The sequence below is a fragment of the Nycticebus coucang genome, chromosome 6 (assembly GCF_027406575.1).
Source record: "Nycticebus coucang isolate mNycCou1 chromosome 6, mNycCou1.pri, whole genome shotgun sequence".
Lineage (NCBI taxonomy): Eukaryota > Metazoa > Chordata > Mammalia > Primates > Lorisidae > Nycticebus > Nycticebus coucang.
In genome coordinates this window covers 62,710,747-62,724,708 of record NC_069785.1, presented here as the reverse complement: position 1 = coordinate 62,724,708, position 13,962 = coordinate 62,710,747, and the positions used below count along the sequence as shown (strand labels likewise).

Genomic DNA, 13,962 nt, shown 5'->3' with positions numbered 1-13,962 from the left:
AAGAGAATCGCTCAAGCCCAAGAGTTGTAGGTTGCTGTGAGCTATGTGATATCATGGCACTCTACCTAGGGCCATAAAGTGAAACTCTTTCTCTACAAAAAAAAAAAAAAAAAAAAAAGAAATGCCCCTTGGATTCTTGGGAGGAAAAAGGTATATCTTTGCCGTTTATTTACATATATGCTTTCAATACATATATTTCTTATATGTATAATAGTTTCCATCATTTAATTAATATTATTCATACTTTCTCTATTCCTATTTATTCCCTCACTGACCAAGTACAATCGTGTTTCTGTGAAATTTTGCTTTTATTTTTTAGTTTGACTGTATATTTTGTTATAGTTATTTGGGATATCTCATTCATGACTATTGTCTATTCACTGTAGATTTTGTTACTTATTAACATAGTATTTCTCCTTTTTCTGTTTAACACTTTATGTAGTGAGTCCTGCTTTGTCTAATGCGAATACTGCTAGACTTCCTCTTTTTGTTTCTTGATGGCATCTCTAGTTGTTTTTTGTTTTTTTTTTTTTTTGTAGAGACAGAGTCTCACTTTATAGCCCTCGGTAGAGTGCCATGGCCTCACACAGCTCACAGCAACCTCCAACTCCTGGGCTTAAGCGATTCTCGTGCCTCAGCCTCCCGAGTAGCTGGGACTACAGGCGCCCGCCACAACGCCTGGCTATTTTTTGGTTGCAGTTTGGCCGGGGCCGGGTTTGAACCCGCCACCCTCGGTATATGGGGCCGGCGCCTTACTGACTGAGCCATAGGCGCCGCCCTCTAGTTGTTTTGTTTTTAATCTTTTTGTATAGGAATACCTCATTTAAGCAGTATATAGTTTAATTTTACTTTTCTACTAAATTTTGTAGTCTTTATTTTTAGTAGGAGCTACCATTTACAGGGAGTGCCAGGCACTATGCTAAGAGACTTTCTATGTATAATTTCTCATTTAACTTTTAGAACAAATCCAAGAAGCTGACCCTATTGCACCTGTTTCAGAGATAAGGAAATTGAGGTTCCTAGAGGTTAAGTAACTTACGTGGGTTGATCTTTCTTACTCAATACCTGACTGCTGTTAGAAGCTTTCTCTAAATCTAGTCGTATGGGAATACATAACCCATGACTGAATTTCCATGTTACTTGTCTAAAGTGCTGTGCTCGATTGAGGAGAGAGCTTCTGGAGCCTGTTTGTCTGCTTATAGAGGGGACAGTTTATTTCTGAGTAAATTAAACCTGTGTGTAGTTCTTTCTTTATTAAAATAGTAAGTGAAAAACTACAACCTTAATGACTTCATATCCTAGAATACCATAAACTTCCTGTCCATTTCTACCCCATCTAATGTTACTAAAAGTCATTTTCCCTGAGTAGATGTGGAAAGTAAGTCGCTGACTGATGTTATGGATGCATCAGAGGCTGGTGACATTTCTCTGGCTGCATTAGAAAGCAGCTTCTTCGCAGTGGCAGCGAGGGGCTTCCTTCCCAGCTAGGCCACGGTGTCCCTGCAAGAATATACAGAATAGGCAAACCTGCTGCCTTCCTGTTTGGCCCGACAAGTGAAATTCCTCTTGGGATATGGTACTTCACTAGTATGAAGTATTCCGTTTTCTGTGCTGTTACAACTTGGAAAGTATGTCTGTTTTTAAGAATGTTTTGATTGGAAGGCAAGGTTAAGTAGTTGCTAGTAGTTTGTTATCTTCTTAAGCAAGGACATTTTAGAGCCATTAGACTTTTCTTTCTACTTTTAAAAAGCATGAACTATCTATGAGAGGGATGAGTATGTTAAGAGATAGGGAAGGGTGGCCTGAAATTTTGATAATTATTTACCAATATATTTTCTTAAGACATCCTCTGAAGTTAATGAGGGCCGAAAAATTGAGACTCTGGAAAATGTGGATCTGGATTTCAATGATGATGTCACAGAACTGGAAACTTTTGGAGAAACCACGACCAAATCATCAAAGTCACCAAGTCCAACAAGTATTTCCATGGTACCTAATGTGACTGATACTCCCACAGCCCCCAAAGCAGCAGCTGTACCTGTGGCACCAAGTGCACCAGACATTTCTGCTAATTCTAGAAGTTTATCTCAGATGCTGATGGCACAATTGCAAAAGGAGAAACAACTGGTCACTGGTATGGATGGTCGCCCTGACGAGAGCAGGAACAAAGATGATCAGGAATTTGAACCAAGTGGTGAAAAGGTTTCAAATTCTGACAAGTCACTAATGCAAGATAGAGACTTGACTACATCTGAAGCCTTACAGTTAAAAAGTTCTAAGGAAACTGAAACTTCTAATAAAAATAATATGACTATGGATGTGGAACATACCAGTGATGAAAGACTTAATGTTGTAGAAAACGTAGATAACTCAAAGGAAAAAACTGTTGCATCAGAAGCAGCGAAACCTGAAGATGCACTTCTTTGCAATAGTGATACAGATGAGGACTGTTTAGTCATAGATACAGAGTGTAAAAATAATAGTAATGGAAAGACACCTGTTGTGGATTCTAATTTAAGGTTTAGAACAGCTAGCCCAAATTCTTCCTCAGGACAGGCATCTGTAGGAAACCAGACTAATACTACTTGTAGTCCAGAAGAGTCATGTGTTTTAAAAAAACCTATCAAACGAGTATATAAAAAATTTGATCCAGTTGGAGAGATTTTAAAAATGCAGGATGAGCTCTTAAAGCCAATTTCCAGAAAAGTACCTGAATTGCCCTTAATGAACTTAGAAAATTCTAAACACCCCTCTGTTTCTGACCAACTCTCTGCTCCTTCAGATGCCTCTAGATGGCCTTCCACATTTCAGAAGCCAAAAGGACGTAAGTAAACATTTATGAAGAACTTACACTGTTTTATGTGTTACATTTCCTTAGGTTACCCCCCATTCACTTACTCTTTGTTATAACCCGTTTCGCATTGTTTACATAGTCGCTGATATTTCATTTATCAACCTACTGTTCACTATTTCAGCTTCTAAAACATTCTCCTTAGATATGTACCTAAAAGTTTATTGAGCATGTATATTGGCTACTAAGCTATAGGTAATGTGGCTCACCAAACTGATAAAGAGTAAATGTATCAAAACAGCTATAAACATCATTCAGAATGTATTTATATTTAGTGTTTGCAGTTCTGTACATTTTAATTTTGTGAAATATAAATCCGCTCCTCAGCTATACCTAGATTACTTTTTTAAAACTCGTTTTTTTTTCCTTCTCACATGATATGCTATTTTATTAATTTATACTTTATCTAGAGTTAGTGGAGGTAATGCTTAAAAGGAAGAGAAATTTAAGCTTGGATTTTAGCTCTTCACTGCAATTTAAACAAATGGCAATAATGTGAGTGTTAATTATGCAGAGGAAGTAGAAAGTTAACATTGATAGAAGTTTCAAAATAGTTAATTGAGTTGTTTTATTCTGGATTATGGTGGGTAAAGAGCTAATGTATTTTAAAATAAAAATGAGAAACATTATTTTTAAAGGTTTGCCATATGAACTTCAGGACTATGTTGAAGATACATCAGAATATAAAGCTCCCCAGGAAGGAAATTTTGTTTATAAGTTATTTAGCCTTCAAGACCTGTTGTTACTCGTGCGTTGCAGTGTCCAGAGGATAGAGACTAGACCACGTTCTAAAAAACGGAAGAAAATCAGAAGAGTAAGTTACTATTTGGGGAGTTAAGATGTGGTAGCATATGTAGACAATTAGCAAGTAGTTAACGTCCCATTATGGTGGAGTTTAATTTTAAATTGTAGATCACTCTTACAGTAGTGTTTCCAGGTATGTCTTTTCACTAAAATACTGAAATCAATTTTAAAAAGGGAAAATTATATGTCATAGTCATAAATGCCAGTAATATTCTTTCATAGACTGTACGGATTGAATAGCCCCAATTCAAAAATCTGAAATCCAAAATCTAAAAACATTTTTTTTCCTAAAAACATTTTAAATGCAGATGTGACACTATGAGAGGAAAGTTTCAACCTGACCACATGTGACAGTGACAGTCCTTTAAAAAAAACCTATCAAATGAGTATATAAAAAAATTGATCCAGTTGGAGAGATTTTAAAAATGCAGGATGAGCTCTTAAAGCCAATTTCCAGAAACATACCTGTCAAAACTTTGTTTCACACATAAAATCATTAAAAATACTATATAAAATTGTCCTCAGGCTATGTGTATAGGGTATATATGAAAAATAAATGAATTTCATTTTAGACTTGAGTCCCATCCCCAATATGTAAATATTCCAAAATCTGAAAAAATCCAAAATCTGAAATACTTCGGGTCCCGAGCATTTTGGATAAGGGATATTCATCCTGTATAAACTTTATGAAAAACTGTATATCAGTTTGACCTAGATAGGCACATATATTCCTGTTTTCTCTGTGAATTTGGATTTCCATTATGACATATGAGCCCCTTTCTCTCTAAATTTGGGTCTTTCATAACTCACTTTAGAAGTCTAAGTTTTAGAAAATAGGCTGTTCCAAACATTAGTCTTTTGGAGACTAACTATAGTTAGATGACTATATCTCTTCCTTTCTTTTTCTCCCTGTTTTTTCCTTTTGACTTTGGTATAAATATTTTCCTCAGCAAAAGGAAGTATTTATGGCAGTTTGAGTAATTACTTCTTCCGTGGATCCTCTTTTCATGTTTGATATTTGTAGTTCCCTTTCAGATTAGTTTGAATTTTTCTGTGAATGAATACTGAATTCTGGTAAATAAAGAGAAGCTTCTGTATTATAATTGATTGTGTAACAAATATTAGAATGTTTTTCCTTTATTTTTTTAAGGAATTTTTTTCTGTTGTATACATTTGTCATAGTACACTTTTTTCTTTTTAAGTTTTGGTGTCTCTGTTTTTTAATGTGTAACCCATTGCCCGATAAGAATCATCACTGACCACTTGAGAATGTTGTTATGTTTGGGGATAGGGATCAGATGAATCCTGAATAGTAGTGTTCTAGGACTGATCCTGACTACTGTATCATATCACAGAATAACTGAAAAAAAATTTAAAAGGGAAGGTGGTAGGAACCTTTCCATACTGCTAATAACACCAGTGTAAAGGTTGACTGCCCTGGCAAACTTTAAGCCTAGCCCATTAGATGTAGGATGTCCACATTGTCTGTCAGAATCCATGGACTTGGTCTTGATAATATTGTTAATCATTTGTTAAGTAGAAGGAAGATTGTGAATGAATTATTAAATTCGTACGTTATTAAATTTCTAATTCTCATAATTTAGTTTTTATTATGGATTCAGGCTTGAAATGTTAGAAACTAAGTGGTTTTGAATTACATGTAAGAGTAGTGCTTTTCACAAGAGAAAATCAAAGAATGACAGTATAAGTTTGATATTAGTCTCCTTTAGATAAATGCTAATATTCTCTGAATTTAGAGTTTACTTTATCTGCTGATTTCTTTCCTGCGTCATCTATATTTAACTGTGATAAATTCAAAGACCATATGCTTAAGCATTTTGAATCAGTGGTATGGATGGTGTCTTCAAGGTTTATTTCTTTAATTCTTTTCTCTCTCTCTCATTAATTTTGGGGCTAACCTCATTTCTTTCACTTTCTATCCTGTGAACCCATTCCACTTTGTATTTCTTTCAGCTTGTACCACTTAGAATTTTTTTTTTTTTTTTTCAGAGACAGAGTCTCTTTCTCACCTCAGTAGAGTCTCAGTAGATTCTCTTGGACGCCACAGCCACCTCCAGCTCTTGGACTTAGGTGATTCTCTTGCCTCAGCCTCAGAAGTAGCTGGGACTACAGGCGCCTGCCACAACACCTGGCTATTTTTTGTTGTTGTTGTTGTTGTTGTTGTTACAGTTTGGCCAGGGCTGCATTTGAATCCGCCACCCTTGGTATATGGGGCTGGCGCCCTACTGACTGAGCCACAGGTGCCACCCACCACTTAGAAATTTTTTTTGATGGGCAGTGCCTCTTAATAATAGCCTAGGCTGAGCCAGGTGCAGTGGCTCATGCCAGCACTTGGAAGGCTGAGGTGGGTGGATTGCCTGAGCTCACAGGTTTGAGACCAGTCTGACCCAGAGCAAGCCCTTATCTCTAAAAATATCCGGGTGTAATTCCAGCTACTAGGGAGACTGAGGCAAGAGGATCACTTGAGCACAAGAGTTTGAGGTTGCTATAAGCTATGACGCTACAGCACTCTACCAAGGGTGACAAAGTGAGACTCTTGTCTCAAAAAAAAGAAAAAGAATAGCCTAGGCAAATTTTGATACTGATTTAATTCCTTGTTTTTTGTTTTTAAGACAGAGTCTCACTATGTCACCCTTGGTAGAGTGCCATGGCGTCACAGCTCACAGCAAACTCAAACTCTTGGGCTTAAGCAGTTTTCTTGCTCAGCCTCCCAAGTAGTTGTGACTATAGGCGCCCGCCACAATGCCCAGCTATTTTTATTGTTGTTGTTGTTGTTGTCATTGTTGTTTTTAGCAGGGCCCAGCTGGGTTCGAACCAGCCAGCCCCAGTGTATATGGCCGGTGCCCTAACCACTGAGCTATGGGCGCCGGGCCCTGATTTAATTCTTCAATAAGACAAATAGGTAAGGACATTGCCATTCACTTGACTAAAGTGAAATTTTAAGACCTTATAGGAAAGAATTCATTCTTCATTAAAATACGTCAAAACAATTGAACCCTAAAGAATATCCACATAGGGCGGCGCCTGTGGCTCAAGGAGTAGGGCGCCAGTCCCATATGCCGGAGGTGGCAGGTTCAAACCCAGCCCCGGCCAAAAACCACAAAAAAAAAAAAAAAAAAGAATATCCACATAGAAGTCTTCTATTTCTGATTGTATCATATTCAGAGTAAAATCTAAAAATTTTCTGTGAGCAGTTTATCTTATTGTACCTATACATAATAGTTTAGAATTTGTGGCTTAAGTCTCTTAGTAGACAGTGTGCCCCTTAGAATCATGTCCTGTTCATCTCTGTTTCACCTGTATGTTTTGTACCATAGAAACTCAATAAATAGGTACTGAAAAAATGAGAAAAATGGAGAGGTAAAGAGGATATTGTTTAGGAATATTTAGCAAGTTCTTTAGGGAGTTTGAGGCACTAGTTGGAAAAATTTTAATGTGGTACTATTTAAACTAATTATGTCTGAATGTATCTTCATTAATATTTCCTACCTAAAAACAAACTTGTTCAGATAGAGCTTTAAAATCCTAACAAGTCTCTTCAACCTCTGATGTCCAACAACCTCATCTCTCCTTTGTTTTTCCTTGGTTCTCAATTCTGTATTATCATAGTCGAGATCTTAGTTTCCAGGGTCATGTACCCTTCCTTATCAAAACTTTGCTTAATAAAAGCTGCTCTGCAAAGAAGAACTAAAAACAGCGGCCGTCTCAAATAATGGAATGAAACGAACAAGCAAATTTGGGCCACAAGATAAAGCTGGAATTTACTGAGGGCTACATATAATTATGAAATCCAGACCAAGTAACTGTAGATGATTTGATATTATTTATCATCTGTTTCAGTTAACAAAATATCTTAAGAGTTTTATTCTGAAATGTTCAAAGAATTTAATTCCGGTTATTTTAAAATTTATATTGGCATTCTAGGGCTATAAAAAGGGATCCCGAAGGTGGCCAATGTTAGAAGGAATAGAAGATACCTAAACAGATTGATGAGATGAGAGGATACTAGCTATGAAATGCTTATTTAGGAATATATGTAAAAGTTTAAAAGGTTTATGTGAAAAATTGGAAGACAGAACTAAGAAAAGCATTCACTGGGGAGAATAAGAGGCACTTGTCAAAGGGAAAAGGAAATAGGAAATTTCATTTTTATAGTATGAAAACTTTGTACTTAAAACTTTCAATTTTGGAATACTAAGAAAAGGTAAAATATTCAGGCCTTTTTCTCCCTGGCTTCCTGGAGGTGGCAGTAGAATACATATAGAAATTAAAACGAGATATGGAAGTATTATCAAAGAGAATATCCCAAAGTATTTCCTTTTGAGAAACTATATGTATTTTTTTAATTAACTTTCTTACCCATTTCTGATCCCAGAGAAGGGATTTTTTTTTTTTTTTTTACCAATTATTTTTATCCCAGCTCTGCCATAATCCAGCTACGTATCCTTGAGGAAGTTTAACTTAACTTTCTTTCTTTTTTTTTTTTTCCATAGCCTTCCCGGCATTTTCTTAGCAATTTAACTTTCTGAGCCTCATTTCTTTAGCTCCTTTTTGCTTTAAGGTTATAAGAGACTAAATCATATGCAGGTTACCATTTGTTGAAGAATTACGTAGTAAAATGCTTTTAACAATCGAATTATCCTAATCACAATTTAATTTTTATTTTATTTTTTTGGTTTTTTTTTTGAGAAGACAAGTTAGGGGTCTTATTGTTGGAAAGTATGGTCCCTGGAGCAAAAGCTTAATAACAACGCAAAACCTTAGGTTCCACTCCAAATTCTACATTTTAACAAAATCACCAGGTTATTCATGTATACATTGAAATTTAGGAAGCACCTTTTAAAGTTTTACTGAATCCAAAGGTGATCATATAAAATGTACTCATTGTTGATAACAGACATTTTACTGGATTCAACTCACGCTTACCACCACCATTGTACCAAGCCCACTCAGTTTGCCACTTTGTAGAAATCTGTAATTCCAAAACATTAATGAAATGCTTTCAAATCTGTAAATAGTGACACCTTAGTATAATTTTAGCCATATCACTTTGAGTAAGTACCTTAAAGTATTTCTGCTGCTGGAAATAGAACGACTTTTTAAGAGCAAAATTTTCTTTGCCAGATATGAGGTAGCTGAACACAGTGAGCATGGCTACCATCATATTTCACAGACATGTATTTCTTTGCATATTCTCGTAGGCCAATAATGGGTACAGTCATTTTACATAATTTATGTTGTGTCCTGACTGGTAAACTCTGAATGGATAATTTGTCACTTTGTGTCTGAAATAAAACCTTTATGTTAATGATGATAATGACATCTGCAGGTATTAGTATTAGGTATTAATGCTCATTCATTTATGAAATGAAAACAAGCTGCTCAGAGTATTTGTGCCTGAGATAGTATTATCAGTTCTTTAAAGGAGCAAAAAATTCTTACCTTTTCTATTCTGTTGAGAATTGTTAGTATCTATTACAGTCATGGCTTCCCAGCATCTAGCATTGAATGTTTGGGCAGTTATGTACCGTAGGCTCTTTTCTAAGGATCCTACTGTTAGTCATGTTATTCCACAGAAATAAAATGTTGCATATGTGGGAAGTATGTTGAATGTAGTTGGGGACACGAGTGCCAAGGAGGGATCTTTTTCTTTTATCCATTCACCTTTCACCTGCACCTATAAAGCGTTCCACCAGGCTCAAATGGGGCCCTCATTCTGTCTTAAGTCCTACCCTAAGTGAAAGTGGGAAATAAGTTTACCAGAAAGCATTTTGAAAGTGGCAAAGCTATATAAGCAAATGTATTTGCTATTAATAGTAAATCAATGGGGCTTTGAAAAAGTATCATCTTGCATTGCAGCAAGTTCCAGTTTATGTACTACCAAAAGTAGAGTATCAAGCCTGTTACGGAGTTGAAGCTCTGACTGAAAGTGAACTTTGTTGCTTGTGGACGGAAAGTTTGTTGCATTCCAACTGCTCCTTTTATGTTGGTAAGTTATACAAGAAGCTTTGTTCTCCTTTTTAATTTCTTTTTTTTTTTTTTGGCCGGGGCTGGGCTTGAACCCGCCACCTCCGGCATATGGGACCGGCGCCCTACACGTTGAGCCACAGGCGCCGCCCCTTTTTAATTTCTTTATAAACACATACTTTTAAGTTCATTTGCGTTGGCTGAGTTCATGTACAGTTACCATACTTCAAATGATACGTTATTTGCTAATCATTCTTGGTATTATTTCCTCCTACTAGAATGCTTAACCCCAAACATCTCGATTCATCCCATCCCTCTGAATCTAGCCTAACCATCTCAGACTGCCCTTTCATGCAGTCTCTTCCTTCCATCCGTCTCTCACTGCATTGTGTTGTACTTTTCTTATGACTTGTTACTTTCTATTATTAGGTCATTAAACATAAAATATCCAATTTTTGAGTCAGAAGTTTAACTTGTTAGATCTCAAGCAAGAAGCAGTACGATTAGCTGGGCGTGTAGTCCAGCTCACACCTGTAGTCCTAGCCCTCTGGGAGGCCATGACAGGTGGTTTGCCTGAGCTCACGAGTTCGAGACCAGCCTGAACCAGAACAAGACCTCATCTCTAAAAATAGCCGGGCATTGTGGTGGGTGCCTGTAGTCCCAGCTACTTGGGAGGCTGAGGCTAAAGAATCGCTTAAGCCCGGGAGTTGGAGGTTGCTGTGAGCTGTGATGCCACAGCACTCTACCGAGGGTGACAGAGTGAGACTCTTGTCTGAAGAAAAAAAAAAAGGCAGTATGATTAATCAAAGTACAGGCCTACCCTGTTGACACACTTGTGCCATCTTAACAATGTAGCATATTTATGCTAGCAGTGGAGGAGCCTGGAGAGCAAGGGGATATGAAATTGCGAAAGGCTTTTTCCACAGCTTGCTGAGAATTGAATATTTTTCCTTGTTAGAAGTGTCCAAAGCCTGGAGGAAGTGGTAGTCAGTTGATGCAAGGTCTCATGAATACAGTGGATGACAGAGGATTTCCAAGTCCAGCTCCTATAGTTTGAGCAGCATTATTTGTGGGATGTGGTTGAGCATTGTTTTGTAACTGGATTGCCCAGTCTCTATTGACCAGTCTCTGCTGCTTAATTCCAAGCATCCTCATCATTTAATCTAGCTGGTTGTGGTAGACTGTAATCTACTGCATTCACTGTAATCGATGGACCAGGTTTCATGAAACTATAATGGATAATACCAGTCCTACACCATCAAACAGACCCCATTATTAGCTTTTTTATGATAAATATTTGGTTTTGGACTATGTATAGTTTCAGCACTTCATCTTTATCCAGCCATTTTGCTAAACATTTGCAACTGTCAAAAAGAATCTATTTTTCATCACACATAACAATACAATGTAGAAATGGTTTACCTTTATGTCATGACAGCAAAGAAAGACAAGCTTTGAGACATGATTCTTTTCTGATGCTCATTTAATTTACACTGAACTATCTGTCCAGCTTCTTTACCTCAAGGATTTGGTCCAATATTGCTGAAATAAGAATGTCAAACCTTAGTCTGGGTGCCTGTAGCTCAAGGGTTAGAGTGTTGGCCCTGTGCACCAGGGGTGGCAGGTTCGAACCCAGCCAGGGCCTGCTAAAAAAAAAAGAAAAGAATGTCAAACCTTGCTGCTAATTCACATGTAAGTTGAGATGGATTCACTTCCACTAGAGTTTTCAGCTCATCATTATTTACCTTGGTCTCAGGTAACCTGCATGGCTCATTTTCAAGATTGAAATCTTCAGAGCAGAACTTGTCCAACTATGGTTGTACTGTGCATTTACTAGCCACATCCTTCCAGACACTTGGTTGATATCTTTTGGTTTGGGTTTGGGTGGGGGCGGGGGGGACAGTTGCAGTTTTTGGCCGGGACTTGGTTTGAACCCACCACCTCTGACATATGGGGCTGGCGCCCTACTCCTTTGAGCCACAGGTGCCACCCAGACGCTTGATTGATATTTTAAGCCATCTCTGCTATGTTGGTTCCTTATGGAACTCAAATTAAAAAAATAACACAAATATTTGACTTATCTATGGTTTCACAAAAATTGCTCTAAAACAAAATTTGAAAGATAATCACAAGCCAGAACATGCCCTTGAAACAATGAGGATGCACCTTCACAGTAAAAATAAAGCAAGAAGTGTCAAAGTGAATGGTCGGAGACATCTGCTGTCCAGCTTAGCATCTAAGGAAGGAGGACGTTCATACTTGATAATCCCTTCCTCCTGTTGGACAGGACATAGTTTACGGGCAGATTCTGATAAAACTTGTATTCTCATAGTGCTTAGCATAATTCCTTGTATGTAATAAATGTGGTAAGTGTGGTTTTTATTGCTTAAGAAAAGGTTATTCACCTAATTTTTTTTTTCCAATTTTGGTTAATCAGTTCTTTTCCATATTTTATGATAGTATCAGGAAGATAATTGATTCACTCTCTCTGCTCACCCCAGAAAGGGAGTGGCTAACTGTACCACTTGGTGGCACACTCCCTCTTCACCCTTTGTACAAGTGCTGGGTGTTTGTTGTTATAGTGTTTGGTCTAACCAGTGTTCCCCCAAAGATCTCACTCTAACAACCCTGATGTAAGTTACTGGAAAGCAGTCGCCGTGTATTTTAGCAAAGGACCAAACAAAAACTTACCAGTGAAATTCTTTTTAAAGAACGGATATTCCTGGCAAAAACATTTAAGGTTTGAGGTTTTTTAATGTACAGTTCGACAGATAAAACTGCCGTCAACTGTATGGATTACTTTATGTAAGGTAATCTGAAAAGTCCTAAGTAATCATTGCCCTATGTGCTGGTTATCCTCTGCATCCTGTCTGCCTATGAGCCATTCATTTTAATGTACTGGGATGGTGTATTTGGTTTCCATAACAACTGTTTGGTGAAAAATATGTATTATTGTACGGCTGTGGGTTTTTGTTGTTGTTAGTTTTATCTTGGCTATGGGTATGTGAGGGGGGAAATATGTTTTAAAATGGTATTTCAAAAGCATCTACAAGTTTTGGAGTGTATGCTTTTAGTTTAAAATAAGAGAATGTTCAAGAAAATCACTTGAAAAGTTTGTTAAAGTGGAGATGGTGGCCCAAGCCTGGAGTGTCTAATTCAACAGGTCTGGATTAAGACCTAAGAGTTTCTATTTCTTAAATGTTCTCAGGCAATGCTGATGTTGCTAGTCTAGGGGTCACATTTTGCGAACCACTTCTGTAGTTGGTGCTTTCTTTTTCAGGTAGAATAAATGCACTTGGCTTTTTTCTCTGTTAGCTTTGTTTTGCTAAAACATTACTTACCCTGTTTCCCTGGATTGCAGTACTTTTTGTATCTTTTTGCCCCATAAAAATATTAAGATTTAAGAATATTTCCTGAGAAGTGTCATCACGACTTCTGTATCTACCCAAATCCTATAGTATATATCAGAGCTACATAGTTGACCTATAGGCAGTCCTCAATTGGCACACTTCTGATAAGCCATAATTTTAATTATTACATTATATTATCAGTGAGTAATTACTAAAAGTATAGACTTCACTGGTGACTTTTCAGTTCACAAATCACTGCATAAATGAGAAGGCACAATAAAATCAGTGACTAGTCACCTTGCTGCTTTCAAAGTCTGTGTGATTGGTCACTGTGCACCTGTTACTGAGTTCATGCCCTGAAAAAGCAAGGGGTGCCCCCATGTTGCCCAGTGATAAACCCAAGTGGTATTTTACCAATGTAGATAATTAACAGAGGAAACTGGCCAAGAAGTATTAAAGCAAAGAAACAAAAAGTGATATGACTTCAAGCAAAATTTGAATCAAACATAAATGGAATTATAGAAGAAATAGAGGGAATGTTGATATTGCTGCTATTTGAGACTCTAGATTTGCTGCCAGATGAATTTACTGAAGGTGAACTTTGTGACATAAATGAGGAAAGTGGTTGTGACAGAGAGGATGAAGAAGTGACACTGGCATAGGATTTTACATTGAAAGAACTCTTGAAGATATTTCATGACATTGAAAGCACAAAGGATTCTATGTTGGAAGCTGATTTTAACTTAGAAAAGAGTGTGACAGTTCACAGCATAGAAAAGATGCTCACTTCCTATCGTTAGTTGTATAAAAAGGCAACAAGCACTATTCAAACCACTCCAGAAATAAAACACTTTAATTCGCAGTGATTTTAATGCTTTGAATTACGGTGTGTAGCAGTGGTTCTCAGCCTTCCTAATGCCGCGACCCTTTAATACAGCTCCTCATGTTGTGGTGACCCCCCAACCATAA

General features: G+C 37.2%; 1 protein-coding gene across 4 annotated transcripts in view; it reads left to right on the top strand.

The window, feature by feature from the left end:
* Positions 1 to 13,962, top strand: part of ICE2 (interactor of little elongation complex ELL subunit 2) — a 75,355-nt gene that overhangs the window by 36,979 nt on the left and 24,414 nt on the right. For 3 of the 4 annotated variants that reach the window (XM_053595267.1, XM_053595269.1, XM_053595268.1), the window contains 3 exons: positions 1,843 to 2,824; positions 3,490 to 3,665; positions 9,536 to 9,665. In XM_053595267.1, coding sequence (XP_053451242.1) covers positions 1,843 to 2,824; positions 3,490 to 3,665; positions 9,536 to 9,665 — 1,288 coding nt within the window. Of the gene's footprint in view, positions 1 to 960; positions 2,825 to 3,489; positions 3,666 to 9,535; positions 9,666 to 13,962 lie in introns of those variants that run through there. The other variant, XM_053595270.1, reaches the window with a different exon arrangement.